The sequence below is a fragment of the Nerophis ophidion genome, linkage group LG16 (genome assembly GCF_033978795.1).
Source record: "Nerophis ophidion isolate RoL-2023_Sa linkage group LG16, RoL_Noph_v1.0, whole genome shotgun sequence".
NCBI lineage: Eukaryota > Metazoa > Chordata > Actinopteri > Syngnathiformes > Syngnathidae > Nerophis > Nerophis ophidion.
In genome coordinates, this window is record NC_084626.1 from 2226070 (window position 1) to 2247084 (window position 21015).

The 21015-nt window shown below is 41.0% G+C and overlaps 1 protein-coding gene across 1 annotated transcript in view; it reads left to right on the plus strand.

Moving 5' to 3' along the window:
* The window catches only part of LOC133569972 (dihydropyridine-sensitive L-type skeletal muscle calcium channel subunit alpha-1-like), a 162475-nt gene that overhangs the window by 36232 nt on the left and 105228 nt on the right, over positions 1-21015 (plus strand). Inside the window, exons 9-17 of the mRNA XM_061922548.1 lie at positions 3045-3126; positions 3218-3378; positions 3511-3736; positions 12320-12527; positions 15703-15823; positions 16563-16677; positions 20023-20125; positions 20191-20260; positions 20340-20472. Coding sequence (XP_061778532.1) covers positions 3045-3126; positions 3218-3378; positions 3511-3736; positions 12320-12527; positions 15703-15823; positions 16563-16677; positions 20023-20125; positions 20191-20260; positions 20340-20472 — 1219 coding nt within the window. The remainder of the gene's footprint in view (positions 1-3044; positions 3127-3217; positions 3379-3510; positions 3737-12319; positions 12528-15702; positions 15824-16562; positions 16678-20022; positions 20126-20190; positions 20261-20339; positions 20473-21015) is intronic.

A 21015-nucleotide genomic window follows, 5' to 3' on the forward strand; every position in this document is an offset into this window, starting at 1 on the left:
AGGCTGTCCCGCCTCAGGAGGAGCAGCTTGAGGGCGATTCTGTTCTCGGGAGCGCCGCAAGATCTTCATGGCCCAAGTGGTTGCTTGCTGGCCAAGGGAGGCGACAACCAAGAAGTATTCAGTGTCGTCGTAGCTGTACGTTAAATCGACCTTTGCTCTGATCGAACCACAAGGTCGGCTTGCTCTCTGGTATTTGGTTCGCCACGGTGGAAGTTGAGCACTGTAGTTCGCGTGCAAGAGACTGCTAAGCGGAGACGACACTTTGGCTGTTGCGGATGTCACCAATGCGGCATATTGAGGAAACGCGGTTGTTTTTCTAAACACGTCTTTATTGGCAAACTGGCAACATTAAAAGCCTACTGAAATGAGATTTTCTTATTTGAACGGGGATAATTTTGCGATATTGCCATATTTTTGTTGAAAATATTTAATAGAAAACATTGACGATAAAGTTCGCAACTTTTGGGGGCTAGTAAAAAAGCCTTGCCTGTACCAGAAGTAGCAGACGATGTGCGCGTGACGTCACGGGTTGTGGAGCTCCTCACATCTGAACATTGTTTACAATCATGGCCACCAGTAGTGAGAGCGATTCGGACAGAGAAAGTGACGATTTCCCCATTAATTTGAGCGAGGATGAAAGATTTTTGGATGATAATAGTGAGAAAGAAGGAATAGAAAAAATAAAGAGAGAGCGATTCAGATGTTATTAGTCACATTTACTAGGATAATTCTGGAAAATCCCTTATCTGGTTATTGTGTTACTAGTGTTTTAGTGAGATTATATAGTCGAACCGGGTGTGGTGACCGCCAGTGTCTCTGAAGGAAGCCACGGAGGAGGCAACAGAGTCGCAGCTGCCTTTTTTTGACAGCTGCAGGAGGAATGACACAAGCTCCGCTCATGTCTACGGTAAGAGCCGATTTATTACTACAATTTTCTCACCGAAACCTGCCGCTTGACATGTGGTAGGGAACCATGTTCGCTTGACTGCTCTGTTCTATAGTAAAGCTTCACAGTCATCTTTAGGGAATGTAAACAAAAATAAACAACGGCCGCAATACACCGCTTTCCACCTACATCTTTCATCTTTGATGTCTCCATTATTAATTGAACAAATTGCAAAAGATTCAGCAACACAGATGTCCAGAATACAGTGTAATTATGCGATTAACGCAGAGGACTTTTAGCCGTGATCGGTGCTGGAAGAACATGTCCGCTACAACCCGCCAACAGGATACTTCGCGGGAAATTTAAAATTGCAATTTAGTAAACTAAAATGGCCGTATTGGCATGTGTTGCAATGTTAAGATTTCATCATTGATATATAAACTATCAGACTGCGTGGTCGGTAGTAGTGGGTTTCAGTAGGCCTTTAAGGATCTAGCAGGAAGTGCTTAAACGCGCCTCCGTATTGCACGCCTGAACTAATTTAGTGAAGCCCTCATCTCAAGCCGACTGGGTGTGAGACCATGGTCCAAGTATCCGCCACAATGTATTTACAGTTTTACAGAGAAAAGCTAGTTTTCTGTGAAAAGTAAGAACTTGCTCAGATTTTTAAACTCTCCTCCAATCAAGAATGTATTGTTCCCAACTTTAGTTAAAATGTTTTGTGGTAAGCCACCACCTACTGTACATCTTGCTAAAACAATTAAAGGCCTACTAAAACCCACTACTACCGACCACGCAGTCTGATAGTTTATATATCAATGATGAAATATTAACATTGCAACACATGCCAATACGGCCTTTTTAGTTCACTAAATAGCAATTTTAAATTTTGCACCGAAGTATCCTGCAGAAAACGTCGAGGTATGATGACGTGCGCATGACGTCACGCTTTGTAGGGGACTTTTTGTTCCAGCACCATTCCCAGCTATAAATCGTCTGTTTTCATCTCATAAATGCACAGTATTCTGGACATCTGTGTTGCTGAATCTTTTGCAATTTGTTCAATGAATAATGGAGACGTCAAAGACGAAAGCTGTAGGTGGGAAGCGGTGTATTGCGGCCGCCTTTAGCAAAACAAACACAGTTTCATTGTTTACATTCCCGAAAGATGATGGTGAAGCTTTACTATGGAACAGAGCGGTCAAGCAAACATGGTTGGATTGGACCACACACACAAAGTACAGTGTATTATGCAGCGATCATTACGAAAGATCGTGTTTCGAAGAGGGTCCCTTGCGAAGGGCAGAGATGGGCATCGCCACCACCCGTCGACTGGTGCTGAAGAACGGTGCGGGGCCGACCTTCAGGTTGTACAAGTACGACCATATAATCTCACTAAAACACTAGTAACACAATAAGCAGATGAGGTATTTTCCCGAATTATCCTAGTAAATGTGTCTAATAACATCTGAATCGCTCCCTCTGTATAGTCTTTTTTTTTTTTTTTCCTAGTCCTTCACTCTCACTTTCCTCATCCACGAATCTTTCATCCTCGCTCAAATTAATGGGGAAATCATCGCTTTCTCGGTTGCGAATCGCTCTCGCTGCTGGTGGCTATGATTGTAAACAATGTTCAGATGTGAGGAGGCGTTGGCGCATTGGAAGAGTGGCCGTGCTCAACCCGAGGGTCCCTGGTTCAATACCTACCAACCTCGTCACGTCCGTTGTGTCCTGAGCAAGACACTTCACCCTTGCTCTTAATAAGTGCTGGGTAGCTCCTTGCATGGCAGCTCCCTCCATCAGTGTGTGAATGTGTGTGTGAATGGGTAAATGTGGAAGTAGTGTCAAAGCGCTTTGAGTACCTTGAAGGTAGAAAAGCGCTATACAAGTACAACCCATTTATGAGGAGCTCCACAACCCGTGACGTCACGCGCACACCGTCTGCTACTTCTGGTACATACAAGGCTTTTTTATCAGCACCAAAAGTTGTGAACTTTATCGTCGATGTTTTCTACTAAATCCTTTCAGCAAAAATATGGCAATATCGCGAAATGATCAAGTATGACACATAATAATGCTATCCCCGTTTAAATAAGAAAATCTCATTTCAGTAGGCCTTTAACACTCAATGATGCTCATTTTAATTTTTTTTATTCAGGTCTGCTCCCTGCTGAAAATGGTGGATCGGAGGCAGGGAGTGCTGGGAAAATGGACACCATGCAATTGATAATGTATTACTAGTAAGTCGTGGCATTTTCCTCCAACCCCACCTGGTGACAGGAACAAACATGATCGACTTGACACCAATTGTTTGTCTTCTCCCTTGCACAGTAAAGTGGCTCGCAAGTGGAATCGCTGGTTGCGCCGTAAATGTCGGGTGTACGTCAAGTCCAAACTTTTCTACTGGTGGGTGATCATGCTTGTCTTCTTCAATACGCTCGCCATTGCAACGGAACACCACAAGCAGTCAGAAAGGCTCTCAAACTGGCAAGGTCAGACCCCAGCGTGCCGTCAATTGGGTGCAGTATTACAAATCTAATTGACTAACCCTCTTTTCATTTTTTTTCCATCTGGGCATCACAATTTATATTGTGGACTTAAAAAACAACAACATCGATCAACAGACAATGCCAATAATCTCCTCCTCTTCATGTTTTCTCTGGAGATGTTCATGAAGATGTACGCTCTCGGCTTGTCTTCGTACTTCATGTCTCTCTTCAATCGCTTCGACTGCTTTGTGGTGTCCACTGGCATCATGGAGCTCATCCTCGTACAAATGAACATCATGTCAGTCATGGGCATCTCGGTGCTCCGCTGCATCCGGCTGTTACGCTTGCTCAAAGTCACCAGGTAAATACTGCATGATGTTTTCTTCTAACCTCTCAAATCCTACAATGTTACCACACTGCTTGCTCCTTGTCATTACCTTGGCGGTCTGAGGCTAAACAGAGGGCCGCAGGAAAGAAGTAAAACAGTGATTTTGACTGGTTAGTACAACAAGAAGGTTCGGGGTTTGATTCTGGCTCAGCCCTTATTGTTTGGAGTTTGCATTTTCCGGATAAAGGCCTACTGAAAAGAGATTTTCTTATTTAAACAGGGATAGCAGGTCCATTCTATGTGTCATACTTGATCATATTTTTGTCGAAAGGATTTAGTAGAGAACATCGACGATAAAGTTTGCAACTTTTGGTCACCAATAAAAAAGCCTTGCCTGTACCGGAAGTAGCAGATGATTTACACGTGATGTCACTGGTTGTAGAGCTCCTCACATCCTCACATTGTTTACAATCATAGCCACCAACAGCTAGGGCGATTCGGACCGAGAAAGCGACAATTTTCCTATTAATTTGAGCGAGGATGAAATATTCGTGGATGAGGATAGTGAGAGTGAAGGACTACAAAAAAAGGACTACAGTGGGAGCGATTCAGATGTTATTAGACACATTTAATAGGACAATTCTGGAAAATCCCTTATTGTGTTACTAGTGTTTTAGTGAGATTATATGGTACCTGATAGTCGGAGGGGTGTGGCCACGGGTGTGGTGACCGTCAGTGCCTCCGGTTGGAGGAGGTAATAGTCCGCAGCTGCAGGATGAGGACGCAAGCTCCGCTCATAACTACGGTAAGAGACGACTTATTACCACATTTTTCTCACCGAAATCTGCCGGTTGACATGTGGTCGGGAACCATGTTCGCTTGACCGCTCTGTTCCGTAGTAAAGCTTCACCTTCGGGAATTTTATACAAGGAAACACCGGCTAAAAGCTTCCCACCTCCATCTTTCTACTTTGACTTCTCCATTATTAATTGAACAAATTGCAAAACATTCAGCAACATAGATGTCCAGAATACTGTGTAATTATGCGATTAAAGCAGACTACTTATAGCTTGGATCAGGCTGGAAAAAAAATGTCCGCTACAACCGGTGACGTCAAACGCACGCGTCATCATACCGCAAAGTTTTCAACAGGACACTTCGCGGGAAATTTAAAATTGCAATTTAGTACACTAAAAATGGCCGCACTGGCATGTGTTGCAATGTTAATATTTCATCATTGATATATAAACTATCAGACTGCGTGGTCGGTAGTAGTGGGTTTTAGTAGGCCTTTAAAGGCATTGGATAATCCGCAACTGAGCTGTTACAGTTGTCTCGGAATAGGGATGATTAGTAAGTCAGTACTACTATAATTGATTCGGGTGTAATAATTAGTTTTAACAATGATTCAATTCATAATTTGTGGTTGCCGATAAGATCAAGGCACAACATTGATTTGTTCAACCCGTACGATCAGAAACGGTTCAGTGAGTTGAAATCAATTCACTAACTCTTTAGTAAAAAATATTCAACCAGTGTGGCTGTGAAATAAATACTGGATACAGGACACTGCAGGTGAAGTTTCCTATATTCCTTTTGTTTCTTGTAAGGGAATTAGATATAAATGAATTATGGATATAAACAAGCAACTAACAATTACAACCAATACTTTCACACCTAAGGCTTCACGGTGGGAGAGGGGTTAGTGCGTCTGCCTCACAATACGAAGTTCCTGCAGTCCTGGGTTCAAATCCAGGCTCGGGATCTTTCTGTGTGGAATTTGCATGTTCTCCCCGTGAACGCGTGGGTTCCCACCGGGTACTCCGGCTTCCTCCCACTTCCAAAGACATGCACCTGGGGATAGGTTGATTGGCAAAACTTAGGCCCTAGTGTGAGAATGTGAGTGTGAATGTTGTCTGTCTATCTGTGTTGGCCCTGCGATGAGGTGGCGACTTGTCCAGGGTGTGCCCCGCCTTCCGCCCGATTGTAGCTGAGATAGGCGCCAGCGCCCCCCGCGACCCCAAAAAAGGGATTAAGCGGTAGAAAATGGATGTATTTCACGCTTAGTGTGTGAATGTGAGTGTTATTGTTGTCTGTCTATCTGTGTTGGCCCTGCGATGAGGTGGTGACTTTTCCACGGCTTACCCCGCCTTCCGCCCGTTTGCAGCTGAGATAGGCTCCAGCACCCCCCGAAAGGGACAAGTGGTAGAAAATGGATGGCTTTCAGACTTTATTTAAATAAAGTGCAACCAAAACACCCTTGTGTGGTGTTCGGGTCTGTGGGACCCCTTTTCATTTTTTTATTAAAAGAGAAATGATACAATTTTATTATTTTTTTCAAAACTGAGACTCACTGACTTTGGCTCATTTTATGTGAGTAACATATATCAGAATACATATTTAATGACCATACACCCCCCCTACACATTTCTATTATTTTTAAGATGTTCGGGTCTTGTGTACCACGCACCCCCCCACCCTGCCCCCCCACCACACACACACACAGCAGGCCTAGACAGGAGGAGGACAGAGTGCAGGTACACAGAACAGTGGGGGTACTTGAAGTTATGCCAAGGGGTACGTGAGATTTTTTAAATATATTCTAAAAATATCAACAATTCAAAAATCCTTTATAAATATATTTATTGAATAATACGTCAACAAAATATGCATGTAAGTTCATAAACTGTGAAAAGAAATGCAACAATGCAATATTCAGTGTTGACAGCTAGATTTTTTTGTGGACTTGTTGCATAAATATTGATAAAGATTTCATTTTTTGTGAAGAAATGTTTAGAATTAAGTTCATGAATCCAAATGGATCTCTATTACAATCCCCAAAGAGGGCACTTTAAGTTGATGATTACTTCTATGTGTAGACATTTTTATTTATAATTGAATCACTTGTTTATTTTTCAACAAGTTTTTAGCTATTTTTATATCTTTTTTTCCCAAATATTTCAAGAAAGACCACTACAAATGAGCAATATTTTTGCACTGTTATACAATTTAATAAATCAGAAACTGATGACAAAGTGCTGTATTTTACTTCATTATCTTTTTTTTTTCAACCAAAAATGCTTTGCTCTGATTAGGGGGTACTTGAGTTAAAAAAATGTTCACAGGGGGTACATCACTGAAAAAAGGTTGAGAACCACTGGATTAGAGGGACAAAATGTGCGAGAAAATGAGAGCAGACAGTATTGACAAATAATGTTGCAACCTTGTGGGAACCGCAGGTGGCAGAAACACAAAAGAAGAATTCGTGTGGGATGCAGAAATTGGCAGAGAAATTTTCCATGCAACGTTCATATTGTTGTTACACTTTTATGTTAAAATACTGAAAATATGTAGGTAAACATCTCTTCAGTATTTTAACATAACATTTTTTGATTGTGAGGCATTGAAAGCCATAAAATGCAACGGGTCCATCAGACCCACAAACGCTGGCTGAGTAACAACAATTCAAACATTACACAAGGATTAAATTAATGAAAAAAAAACTTTTCTGCTCTCATTTTAAACATTTAAGACATTTTCAATTAAGGTGGAATAATCAACATTTTAACAGTATATTTACCTGCAACTTCTGCCGTTTTCTTTCAATATAAAAAAATAATACAATTTTAATATGAAATTACAGTGCAACTCACATCTCTAGATAATGCTTAAATAGTAAATACTAAATGTTAAAAGTTTATCCCAAAAAAAAAGTCACCACTGCAAACTCCTGCATTCTTCGATTCTGCTCCCTTTGGACTGGAGCTTTTCTTTTCGTTGTTTTGTAATATCTTACACACTTCTGCCTATTTTGATCACCTTTTGAGGACTTCTGAAAAAACTTGTATCCCGTACAGCAGAAAACAACTTAAGCAAAGATACATTTTTTTTTGAGAAAGGTTAAATGGCACCTGGTGTCTGGTTGAGTTTGTGACGAACCCTAAGATGCAGAGAAGGCGGCAGGCATTTTGCAGGTAAACATGATTTAATTAAGCTCTAAAACAAGAACAAACCAAAAAGGGTACCAACAAAAATGCGCGCACAAGGCCGATAACAAACATGGCTAAGAACAAAAACACTTACTGTGACATGACGGAAATATGGCATGAGCAGAGTGAACAGAAGTAGACAAAGCTACAAGCGACAAGACAGGTAGTGGTGACATCGGCACGACAATAATCCAGCACTGACTGGAGGACAAAGCAGGTAAAAATGGGAGTGGGCTGATTGACACCAGGTGTGGCCAGGTGCCAATCAGCCGCAGCTGAGGGGAAACAGCGCCCAGGAAGAAAACCAGGAAACAGACAAAATAAGAGCGCTGACAGGAAACAAAGACACATGCAGAGGACAAACTAAGACATAGACCAAACTGTCAGGGACAATCCTGACACCTCTCCCATCCAAGGGCAAAACCTAGTAACTCACTTCTAGCTGATTTTGAGAAAACAAAGGAAAACCAATCTATCTTGATGCTGTCTTACAAAGATCTACAAAGTCAGCAAACGTATAGATGTTTCCTTGAGCTTTCATTTTAGATATTTTATTACAATCTCGGGTGGGCCCCATTCTGCGTTTGCACATTGGGCAAGAGCCGTCTACAGTTATCTGCCCAAAAGAGTATGCAAGGGGAAGAATCAAGAACAAGACACTTAATGAAGGTGCTTGCAACGTCCTGGACAAATCTTCCAAATATCCCCCCTTGCCATAATATCACAATCAGGTTGACCGTCCGCCCCCATTCGTGCAAATGTCTCATTAAAGACAATAAGGCGACTGATAAAGAAGCTCCGATTGGTCCCTTGAGATACTAGGTTTTTCTGTTGTATCTATGCGGTTATGTGGTAGTTGCTAGGTCCTGCCATGCGCGTAACAGCTTACTTACGGAACAAATTACAATATCGCATGCACTAATGTAAAGCATATCACCTAGGAACTCCAAAATTATTATCAGCTCAGTTTTGACCAAAATTGAGTTACTGGGTTTTGCCTTTGGACGGGAGACCTGGTACCCATTGAGAACAGAGACCACCGCGTATAATTAATGGGCAGTACATGAGCTGGACGTGACATCATTAAATCCAAGCATTATAAGTAAGTACATTTTATGTACAGAGCACTTTTCACAGCTAAAACCACAAAACGCTGCACAAAACATAGGTGAAGTAAAACAATTCAATTAAAACAACAAGGGCAACTTAAGGAAAAGGATAAAAAGTGGATTAAAATGAATTGCTAAAAAGTCCATTAACTAAAAGCTTTACTAAAAAGAGAAGTTTTCTAATGTTTCTTAAGTTTAAACACAGTCAAGATCACGGGGGGACTAGTGCAAGTTTTTCCAGAGTCTGGGAGCTATAGCCTTGAATGCCAGGTCTCTACTGAGTTTTTGGGATCCTTAGAAGACCCTGGCCTGAAGACCAGAGGCTGCGCCCTGAAGGGTAGGGGCATAACAAGTCAGTGATGTACTGAGGGGCCCCACCATGCAACGCACGGAAAGTCAGGACTAAAATCTTAAACTCAATGCGGAATTTGACTGGAAGCCAATGAAGACTGAATAAAACGGGGGTGATATGGGCTGTGCTGGGTGCACCGGTCAAAAGTCTGACAGCCGCATTTTGTACCGTCTGAAGTCTCTTTAGCGTTGACTTGTTGAAAAGGGCGCAGACAGAATTGCAATAGTCAATACGAGATGAAATGAACGCGTGAATGACCATTTCGAGATCCCATTTTGAGAGCAAATGTCTCACTTTAGAAATATTTCTGAGATGATAAAAACAGTTTTTGGTCAGTTGACTGCAGTGATTTTGTATATCGGGCAAAGGAAAGGAGGTGACACCAAGGCAGAACTGAAGGTTTACCAGGTTTATTGAAACCCTTGATGAGTGTGTGGGGTGTGTATGCTACCAGAAGTGAATGAGTGCGGACGATGTATAGAATTAACAATGTAATTTTTACCAGGTGTTGTTGTCGGTGCGTGTTGTGTGAGTCTTTCGCCGAATCCAAGGGGCAAGGTGAAGAGGAAGTCAGCAGGGAGGCAAGCAGTCAGGGGTTGGAGTAAAGCAACGTTCTGGCAAAGGTCTCTTGGGTGCGCTGGTTTTTAAAGGGGAACATTATCACCAAACCTATGCAAGCGTCAATATATACCTTGATGTTGCAGAAAAAAAGACCATGTATTTTTTTTAACCGATTTCCGAACTCTAAATGGGTGAATTTTGGCAAATTAAGCGCCTTTCTGTTTATCGGTCTTTTAGCGATTACGTAAGAACGTGACGTCACCGAGGTAACACACCCGCCATATTCATTTTCACATTACAAACACCGGGTCTCAGCTCTGTTATTTTCCATTTTTTCGACTATTTTTTGGAACTTTGGAGACATCATGCCTCGTCGGTGTGTTGTCGGAGGGTGTAACAACACTAACAGGGAGGGATTCAAGTTGCACCACTGGCAAGAAATCTTCCGCCAGACCCCCATTGAAAGTACCAAAGTGTCTTCACATTTCACCGGCGATGCTAAGACAGACATGGCACAGAGATGCATGGATAACCTGCAGATGCATTTGCAACGATTAAGTCAACGAAATCACAAAGGTGAGTTTTGTTGATGTTGTTGACTTATGTGCTAATCAGACATATTTGGTCACGGCATGACTGCCAGCTAATCGATGCTAACATGCTACGCTAATCGAGGCTAACATGCTATTTACGCTAGCTGTATGTACATTTGAAACTAGATACCCACATTTAATGCGAAACAAACACTTACCAATCGACGGATTTAAGTTGTTCCAGTGTCACAAGATGCGAAAGTCCTGATCGTTTGGTCCGCACATTTTACCGGCGATGCTAATAAGGCAGCCATGCTATGGGCCACTTCATTAGGTACACCCACGCTATGGCCGAATAGCGTCAATAGCTATTCGCTCAATAGCTCCAATTTCTTCTTCAATTTTGTTTTCGCTATCTGCCTCCATACTCCGACCATCTGTTTCAATACATGCGTAATCTATTGAATCGCGTAAGCCGCTGAAATCCGAGTCTGAATCCGAGCTATTGTCGCTCTATCTTGCTGTGGTAACCGCCATGTTGTTTGTATTGGCAGCCCCGCATGACGTCACAGGGAAATGGATAGTGGTTTCGAAGATAGCGAAAATAAGGTACTTTAAAGCTTTATTTAGGGATATTCGGGGACCTGTAAAATTTTGAAAAAAAATGTAAAAAATACAACAAGCCACTGGGAACTGATTTTTATTTTTTTTTTACCCTTTTGAAATTGTGATAATGATCGAGGGTTAGTGCGTCTGCCTCACAATACGAAGGTCCTGCAGTCCTGGGTTCGAATCCAGGCTCGGGATCTTTCTGTGTGGAGTTTGCATGTCCTCCCCGTGAATGCGTGGATTCCCTCCGGGTACTCCGGCTTCCTCCCACCTCCAAAAAAACATGCACCTGGGGATAGGTTGATTGGCAACACTAAAAATTGGCCCTAGTGTGTGAATGTGAGTGTGAATGTTGTCTGTCTATCTGTGTTGGCCCTGCGATGAGGTGGCGACTTGTCCAGGGTGTACCCCGCCTTCCGCCCGATTGTAGCTGAGATAGGCGCCAGCGCCCCCCGCCACCCCAAAAGAGAATAAGCGGTAGAAAATGGATGGATGGATCCCCTTTAATGCTGCTCCCTCACGTCAGGTCCAGGTGTGCTGATTCGCAATTGTCTGCAGCTTTGTAGGGGCGTGTCTGGGCGCGCAGCCAGAGGAGGAACTGGGAGACTCAGCTCCTGGAGAAAAGCGGGTTTGAGTCCGCGCCGTGACAAGTGACCCTCCAGACACAGAAGTGTAAGAAAATAAGATTACAACTGGACGGCACAGCTTGGTGTAAAATCATAAACAAATTGAGATTTGAAGACAAAAAAGTACCGAAAATCAAGACCGTTGGGTACCGAATGGATTCAAATGTTTAAGGAACCCATCTCGACTCAGAAGACACGACTCCAGCAGTGATCGATTCAATGCCCTGGGAATACGATGACTTGGATGAATTAGAATATCCGCAGGCTTTTTTGCAGATGTAGTTTTCTTCCCTGGTTTCTGCCCACATTCTAAAAACATACATATTTGGTTCTTTGGACAGTCTAAAACATCAATTGTACGTGGTCTTTACGGTGCTATATGTTTCCATGTGATTGATGGGCTACCATTCCAGGGGGCCCAAAGTCAACCGGTATGAATGTGCTCCACATGGGGGGTAGTGGTGAAGTAAGCACAATTTCAAGAACCCACAAATGACAGGGGCCTACAAAATATAATCAGCTGCCTAGGGGGGGCCCTTTGTAATGTTTTTCATAGGACACGGAATTCCTGCCGGCACCCCCTGGATACAGCCTTATAAGTTAAACTGTGAATGAGATAAGCTGTAGGACATTACTGAAAGAACTGTCAGCAGTTCTGTGATTTAGCTCTTGCTCAATCGGGTTTGGTATCAGCTCCTTGCATGAGAAAATGTAATCAATGAATTGAAATATTTTACTTCCACATCCGGTCCTCTTTTTAACCGAATGTAAATAGTGTCACGCTTCATTGCTGCTGCCTGAGTGACCAAGCTGCTGAACTGCTCTCGTCTGCCTTAGATACTGGACGTCTCTGAGTAACCTGGTGGCTTCTCTCCTGAACTCGACTCGCTCCATTGCCTGCTTGCTGCTTCTCCTCTTTCTCTTTATTGTCATATTTTCCCTGCTGGGCATGCAAGTGTTTGGAGGAAAGTTCAACTTTCCCAACCAAGCAAAGCCTCGCAGCACTTTTGATAGCTTCCCCCAGGCCCTGATCACCGTTTTTCAGGTACACAAACATTTTGGTATCAAATATTCTTTTAGTGTTTATTTTCAGTGCACAATACTGTTTAATTTTGATGTGTATAATATTCAACTTATTTATTTGTATATTGCATTTAAATCACACACAATTGTGTTAGATTTGAAGTTTGCTCTTGTTCAGTTGTATCGGTATTGTAATTTACCGTGGGGGTATTTTTACAATATGTCAACAGTATCGCTATAATTATATAATGCAGGGGTGTCCAAACTTTTTGACTCAAGGGCCGCATTGGGCGGAAAAAATTTGTCCGAGGTCCGAAAGCCAAGAGAATGTAAAGTGACAAAACACACATACAGTATACAGAGTACAGGCCAAAAATTTGGACACACCTTCTAATTTCAATGCGTTTTATTTATCTTCATGACTATTTATGCCTCTTGAAGCTCATTGAGAGAATGCCAAGAGTGTGCAAAGCAGTAATCAGAGCATAGGGTGGCTATTTTGAAGAAACCAGAATATAAAACAGGGGTCGGGAACCTTTATGGCTGAGAGAGCCATGAAAGCCAAGTATCTAAAAAAAATACAATATTTTTCAACACTGAATACAACTAAATGCAAGTATTTTTAAGTAAGACCAACATTTTACAAGTATATTAAGCCTCTTATGTAGGGATGGTGTATCTCAGTGGGTAGAGTGGCGGGGCCAGCAACTTGAGGGTTCCAGGTTCGATCCCCACTTCCGCCAACCTAGTCACTGCCGCTGTGTCTTTGGGCAAGACGCTTTACCTCCCAGTGCCACTCACACTGGTTTAAATGTAGCTTAGATATTGGGTTTCACTATGTTAAGCGCCTGTGATGAGGTGGAGACTTGTCCAGGGTGTACACCGCCTTCCATCCGATTGTAGCAGAGATAGGCTCCAGCACCCCCCCCCCCGTAGGGAATAAACGGTAGAAAATGGATGGATGGATGGAGATGTAAAGCGCTTTGAGTCACTTGAGAAAAGCGCTATATAAATATAATTCACTTCACTAATTCTTTTTAATAACGTTGTTATTCCGAAGCTAACCATCCATCCATTTTCTACCGCTTATTCCCTTTTGGGGTCACGGGGGGCGCTGGCGCCTATCTCAGCTACAATCGGGCGGAAGGCGGGGTACACCCTGGACAAGTCGCCAACTTATCGCAGGGCCAACACAGATAGACAGACAACATTCACACTCACATTCACACACTCGGGACCATTTAGTGTTGCTAACCAATAATAAATAAAATACTTCTTACCATCAATGCGACTTCTTCAACAGCTTTGGTAGAAACGGATGGATGGATTGAAATGCATGAGAAAGTTTTATATATTTTTTAATGTTATTTTTAACACTGTGATTACCAGTGGAAGTTATCATTAATTATCCTGTTAAGCAATATCAGCTATGATTTATCTGAGAGCCAGATGCCGTCGTCAAAAGAGCCACATCTGGCTCCAGAGCCATAGGTTCCCTATCCCTGATATAAAACATGTTTTAAGTTATTTCACCTTTGTTTGTTAAGTACATAACTCCACACGTGTTCATTCATAGTTTTGATGCCTTCAATGACATTCTACAATGTAAGTAGTCATGGAAATAAAGAAAACACATTGAATGAGAAGCTGTGTCCAAACTTTGGGCCTGTACTGTATGTGTGTATGTATACATATATATATATGTATATATATATTAGGGCTTCGAATCTTTGGGTGTTCCACGATTCGATTCAATATCGATTGATTGATTTGATTGATTGATACTTTTATTAGTAGATTGCACAGTTCAGTACATATTCCGTACAATTGACCACTAAATGGTAACACCCCAATAAGTTTTTCAACTTGTTTAAGTCGGGGTCCACGTTAATCAATTCATGGTACAAATATATACTATCCACATAATACAGTCATCACACAAGTTAATCATCATAGTATGTACATTGAATTATTTACATTATTTACAATCCGGAGGGTGGGATGAGGAGCTTTGGTTGATATCAGAACTTCAGTCATCAACAATTGCATCAACAGAGAAATGTGGACATTGAAACAGTGTAGGTCTTACTTAGTAGGATATGTACAGCCAGCAGAGAACATAGTGAGTTCAGATAGCATGAGAACAAGTATATACATTAGAAGTACATTAGAGTTGTTTATAATCCTGGGAGATGGGATGTGAATGTTGGGGTCGCGATTCGATAATATATCGATTTTTTTTCGATTCAACGCGATTCTCGATTCAAAAACGATATTTTTCCGATTCAAAACGATTATGTTTTCATTTAACACATAGGATTTCAGCAGGATCTACCCCAGTCTGCTGACATGCTAGCAGAGTAGTAAATAAAAAAAAGATTTTATAATTGTAAAGGACAATGATTTATCAACTGATTGCAATAATGTAAAATTGTTTTAACTATTCAACGAACTAAAGATATGACTTATTTTATCTTTGTGCAAACATTGGACACAGTGTGTTGTCAAGCTTATGAGATGCGATGCAAGTGTAAGCCACTGTTATTCTAATGTTCTTTTTTAAAAAATGTTATAAATTTCTAATGATAATGTCAATGAGGGATTTTTAATCGCTGCTATGCTGAAATTATAATCAATATTGATACTGTTGTTGATAATATTCATTTTTGTTTCATTACTTTTGGTTTGTTCTGTGTCGTGTTTGTGTCTCCTCTCAATTACTCTGTTTATTGTAATTTTGAGTGTTGCTGGGTCAGGTTTGGTCTTGGAATTGGATTGCATTGTTATGGTATTGCTGTGTATTGTTTTGTTGGATGGATAAAAAAAAAATATATATATTTTAAAAAAAATGAGAATAAATTCTGAATCGCGATTTGTATTCGAATCGATTTTTTTCCCACACCCCTAATATATATATATATATATATATATATATATATATATATATATATATATATATATATATATATATATGAATGCAGCTGAGATAGGCACCAGCACTCCCGCGGCCCCGAACGGGACAAACAGTAGAAAATGGATATATATAATACATATATATATATAATTATTCCATCGACCTCCACACAATCCTTCCAATAGCCTACCAATTCATAGGAGTCAAAAATACACCGTTTGGACAACCCCCTATATAATGCCTGGGGTTAGCATGTGATGCCCACACCTACGTTGTGTTTCAGATCCTGACAGGTGAGGACTGGAACGCTGTAATGTATGATGGCATTATGGCACATGGAGGACCCAGCATGCCCGGAATCCTCGTCAGCATCTACTTCATCATTCTGTTTGTTTGTGGAAACTGTATCCTTTTAACCCTTCTATAAACCAATCAATCAATCAATGTTTATTTGTATAGCCCTAAATCACAAGTGTCTCAACAGGCTGCACAAGCCACAACGACATCCGCGGTTCAGCGCCCACATAAGGGCAAAGAAAAACTCACAACCCAGTGGGACGTCGATGCGAATGACTGAGAAACCTTGGAGAGGACCGCAAATGTGGGCAACCCCCTCCCCCCTCCCTCTAGGGGAGAGGGGAGGGGTACCACAAACACACACACACACATAGTAGGCCTAAACAGGAGGAGGACAGAGTGAAGGTACACAGAACATCAGAGGGTCAAAATGTGCGAGAAAATGAGAGCAGACAGTGTTGACAAACTACGTTGCAATCTTGTGTGGGAACCGAACCGCAGGTGCAAGAACACAAAATAAGAATCACTGTGGGATGCAGAAACTGGCAGAGAAATTTTCAGTGCAATTTTCATATTGTTGTTACTCAGCTAGCGTTTGTGGGTCTGATGGACCCGTTGCATTTTGTGGCTTTTAATGCCTCACAATCAAACACTTTTATGTTAAAATACTGAACAAAAGTTTATTGGGATAAGGTAAACATATGTTCAGTACTTTATTGTAACAACAATATTAACATTACACAAAGGGTTAAGTTGCCAAATGTCACACCTGTACCTTGCTGCAAAACATGCAAACGTCCCATGTAATCACTAAGCTTGTATTTTCTTTGACCGCAATCCATCCAGTCATTCTTCTGAATGTCTTCCTGGCCATTGCAGTTGATAATTTGGCTGAAGCGGAGTCGTTAACCTTGGCTCAGAAGGAGAAAGCAGAGGAAATGAATCGAAAGAAAGCACTCAGGTTAGTCGTTCTTTGTCACAGCAAAGGCATGGCAAGTGTGTTCAAATGAAGGAAATCTGCTCATATTGCGGAATCCACACTATTTATGGTTCGTTTTATTAGCTTGCAATGTTGTCATCATTTTAATGACGACTTAGTCGAACTGTTATATATTCAAATGGCCCTTTTTGGATCCTTTTTATAGTTTTTCAGTAAGGTGCATGGATTTGTGAAGGTCCCTGCAATATTTATAGTATAATAACTTCCAGAAATTGATTGTTTGAAAATGTTATTAGTAGATTGCACAGTACAGTACATATTCCGTACAATTGATCACTAAATGGTAACACCCCAATAAGATTTTCAGCTTATTTAAGTCGGGGTCCACGTTAATCAATTCATGGTAACTCACACATGGTAACACATTTCTTGAACATTTTGACGTTGGCTATTTTTCCAGGCATTCGTGCATGCGCTTAAAGGGATGTGCTTTGTTAATGTGGGTGGTACGGTGGCCTAGAAAGGTCACAACGACTGCAAACGCCACAACAAATACAAACTCCACAATACAAGAACTTTTAGCTACAATACAATTACAAAAGCCACGTATAATGCAATTGCCACAACACAACTTACCGTCACTTACGTTGCCAACTTTGTTCTTCCGAAACTATACACCTCAGCCACGAGAATTTGGCCCACTGTCAATTCAGTTGTCGATCATTCAATCGATCAATGTTTACTTATATAGCCCTAAATCACGAGTGTCTCAAAGGGCTGCACAAGCCACAACGACATCCTTGGCTTAGATCCCATATCAGGGCAAGGACAAACTCAACCCAAAGGGACGACAATGAGAAACCTTGGAGGGGACCACAGATGTGGAGACCCCCTGGGCTACCGGTGCAATGGACGTCGAGTGGATCTAGCATAATATTGTGAGAGTCCAGTCCATAGTGGATCTAACATAATAGTGAAAGTCCAGTCCATAGTGGATCTAACATAATAGTGAAAGTCCAGTCCATAGTGGATCTAACACAATAGTGAGAGTCCAGTCCATAGTGGATCTAACATAATAGTGTGGGAGTCCAGTCCATAGTGGATCTAACATAATATAGAGAGTCCAGACCATTGTGGATCCAACACAATAGTGAGAGTCCAGTCCATAGTGGATCTAACTTAATAGTGAGCGTCCAGTCCATAGTGGATCTAACATAATAGTGTGGGAGTCCAGTCCATAGTGGATCTAACATAATATAGAGAGTCCAGACCATTGTGGATCTAGCATAATAGTGTGAGAGTCCAGTCCATAGTGGATCTAACATAATAGTGTGGGAGTCCAGTCCATAGTGGATCTAACATAATAGTGAGAGTCCAGTCCATAGTGAATCTAGCATATTATTGTTAAGGTCCAGTCCATAGTAGATCTAACATAAAACTGGGAGTCCAGTCCATAGTTAATCTAACATAATAGTGAGAGTCCAGTCCATAGGGAATCTAACATAATAGTGAGTGTCCAGTCCATAGTGGATCTAACATAATAGTGAGAGTCCAGTCCATAGTGAATCTAGCATATTATTGTTAAGGTCCAGTCCATAGTAGATCTAACATAAAACTGGGAGTCCAGTCCATAGTTAATCTAACATAATAGTGAGAGTCCAGTCCATAGGGAATTTAACATAATAGTGAGAGTCCAGTCCATAGTGGATCTAACATAATAGTGAGAGTCCAGTCCATAGTGAATCTAGCATATTATTGTTAAGGTCCAGTCCATAGTAGATCTAACATAAAACTGGGAGTCCAGTCCATAGTTAATCTAACATAATAGTGAGAGTCCAGTCCATAGGGAATCTAACATAATAGTGAGAGTCCAGTCCATAGTGGATCTAACATAATAGTGAGAGTCCAGTCCATAGTGGATCTAACATAATAGTGAGAGTCCAGTCCATAGTGGATCTAACATAATAGTGTGAGAGTCCAGTCCATAGTGGATCTAACGTAATAGTGAGAGTCCAGTCCATAGTAGATCTAACATAGTAGTGTGACAGTCCAGTCCATAGTGGATCTATCATAAGAGTGAGACTCCAGTCCATAGTGGGGTGGGGGCTTGGGCAGCGGCGGCGGCGATGACCAAGAAGAACGCGGAGTTGGAATATAATTACAACACTTTGTTGTAATTTATTCATAGACATATTTATATAATATTTATACATTTATATGTAACTACAAGCTCCATTCACAGACAGAGTCCCATTGCTTTTATGAGCGGTCGAGCGAGTCAAAAGCCGGAAAACAAAAATATATATATATATCTTTTTTTATCTACTTTTTTATTTTATTTTTTTTATTTTTTTGTGGCGTCCGTAATTTTTTCGTGGCGGGCCGCCACAAATAAATGAATGTGTGGGAAACCCTGTACAGTACAGGCGTAATATGATCAAACTTTCTTGTTCTTGTCAAAAGTCTCGCAGCCGCATTTTGTACCAACTGTAATCTTTTAATGCTAGACAGGAAGACCTGAAAATAAGACGTTACAGTAATCGAGGCGAGACGTAACGAAGGCATGGATAACGATCTCAGCGTCGCTGCTGGACAAAATGGAACTAATTTTAGCGATATTACGGAGATGAAAGAAGGCCGTTTTAGTAATATTCTTGATGTGTGACTCAAACAAGAGAGTTAAGTCAAAGATAATACCAAAATTCTTTACCGAGTCGCCTCATGTAATACTTTGGTTGTCCAATGTTAAGGTGGTATTATTAAATAGGTGTGTCGGTGTCTAGCAGGACCAAAAATCAGCATTTCCGTTTTGAGTTGCAAAAATTCAGCGGACATCCATTAGTATTATCATTACATTATTATTATCATTACATTACGATAGCCTGTACAAATATGCATTAAAACACTACAGACATCACAAATGGGACGGTTTGGTAAGTATAAACAGTTTTAATTATACTGTAAAACCTACAAACTTTGCTCGGAGTTATGAAACCATGCGTGTAGAAACGCTGTGGACGACTAGAAGAAAGAACGGCACGCTCCTTCCGGTTGAAAGCACTAAATGGAAGGACACTGTGAACAAACTCATCCAAAAGACGGTGCCCGAGCACAAACTATTAAATACCTTCTCAATGTATTTGCTTGTTTGCTTTTTTTTAAACTCTTTTATTACATCCATATATTAGCCGCACCATCCTTTTAAGCAGCAGGTGTTGGAAAACGTAGCGGCTTGTAGTCCGGAATTTACAGGCTACAAATATCTTCTGAGTATACCCATGGTATTTACATTGCATGACATGTGTGTGAATCCTATAATGATCATGTTTTTTGGTAAAACAAACCAACCAATAATCTGATTCATAGGACCAATTTACCCAACAAGGGTTCTGAGGAAAAAGCTAACCTGGCAAAGAAATTAGCTGAGCAGAGGGCCAAAGGAGTAGAGGGCATGCCCACTACGGCGAAGGTAAGTCATTTTAATGAAATCGAGTCTTATGATCCATATTTAAAAACTTTTCTTTCAATTTACAGCTAAAAATTGATGAGTTTGAATCCCATGTGAATGAAATTAAAGACCCTTTCCCTCCAGCTGACTTTCCCGGTAAACACAGTTGCTGAATCGTATTGTTGTATTGTCATTGAACCAAACCGTGAGGTCGTTTGTTTATCCCCGACTTTAGGTGATGATGAGGAGGAGGACCCGGAAATCCCAGAAAGTCCAAGACCTCGCCCGATGGCCGATCTTCAATTGAAGGAAGAAGCGGTACCAATGCCAGAAGCCAGTTCATTTTTCATCTTTGGACCACAAAACAAGTAAGACAGAAACTGGGAAAACACTGTGAATATGTACAAAGTGCTACACATTTGTAAACATTACCTTTCCATGCCTTTCATCGATGACTAACAGAAAGTTGTTATTTTCATAATACTACTCGACTCTCAATTTCAGGGTTTCTGCAGCTGTCAGCAAATCTAATATAATGTTTTTTATTACCTTTTTATGCAACTTCAAACTATTCTAACTGCCATGTCCGACTTCTGATTGTTTATATGTATATATATATATATATATATATTAGGGGTGTAACGGTACACAAAAATTTCGGTTCGGTGCGTACCTCAGTTTAGAGGTCACGGTTCAGTTCATTTTCGGTACAGTAAGAAAACAACAAAATATACATTTTTGGGTTATTTATTTACCAAATTTGTAAACAAAGGCTTTATCCTTTTAACATTGGGAACACTATAATTCTGCCCACGTTAATCTACATTAAACTGCCTCAAGTTGTTGCTTTGATTAAATAAAATGACAAAACCTTTCTTCTACATATAAAAAGTGCAACATTGAACAGCTTC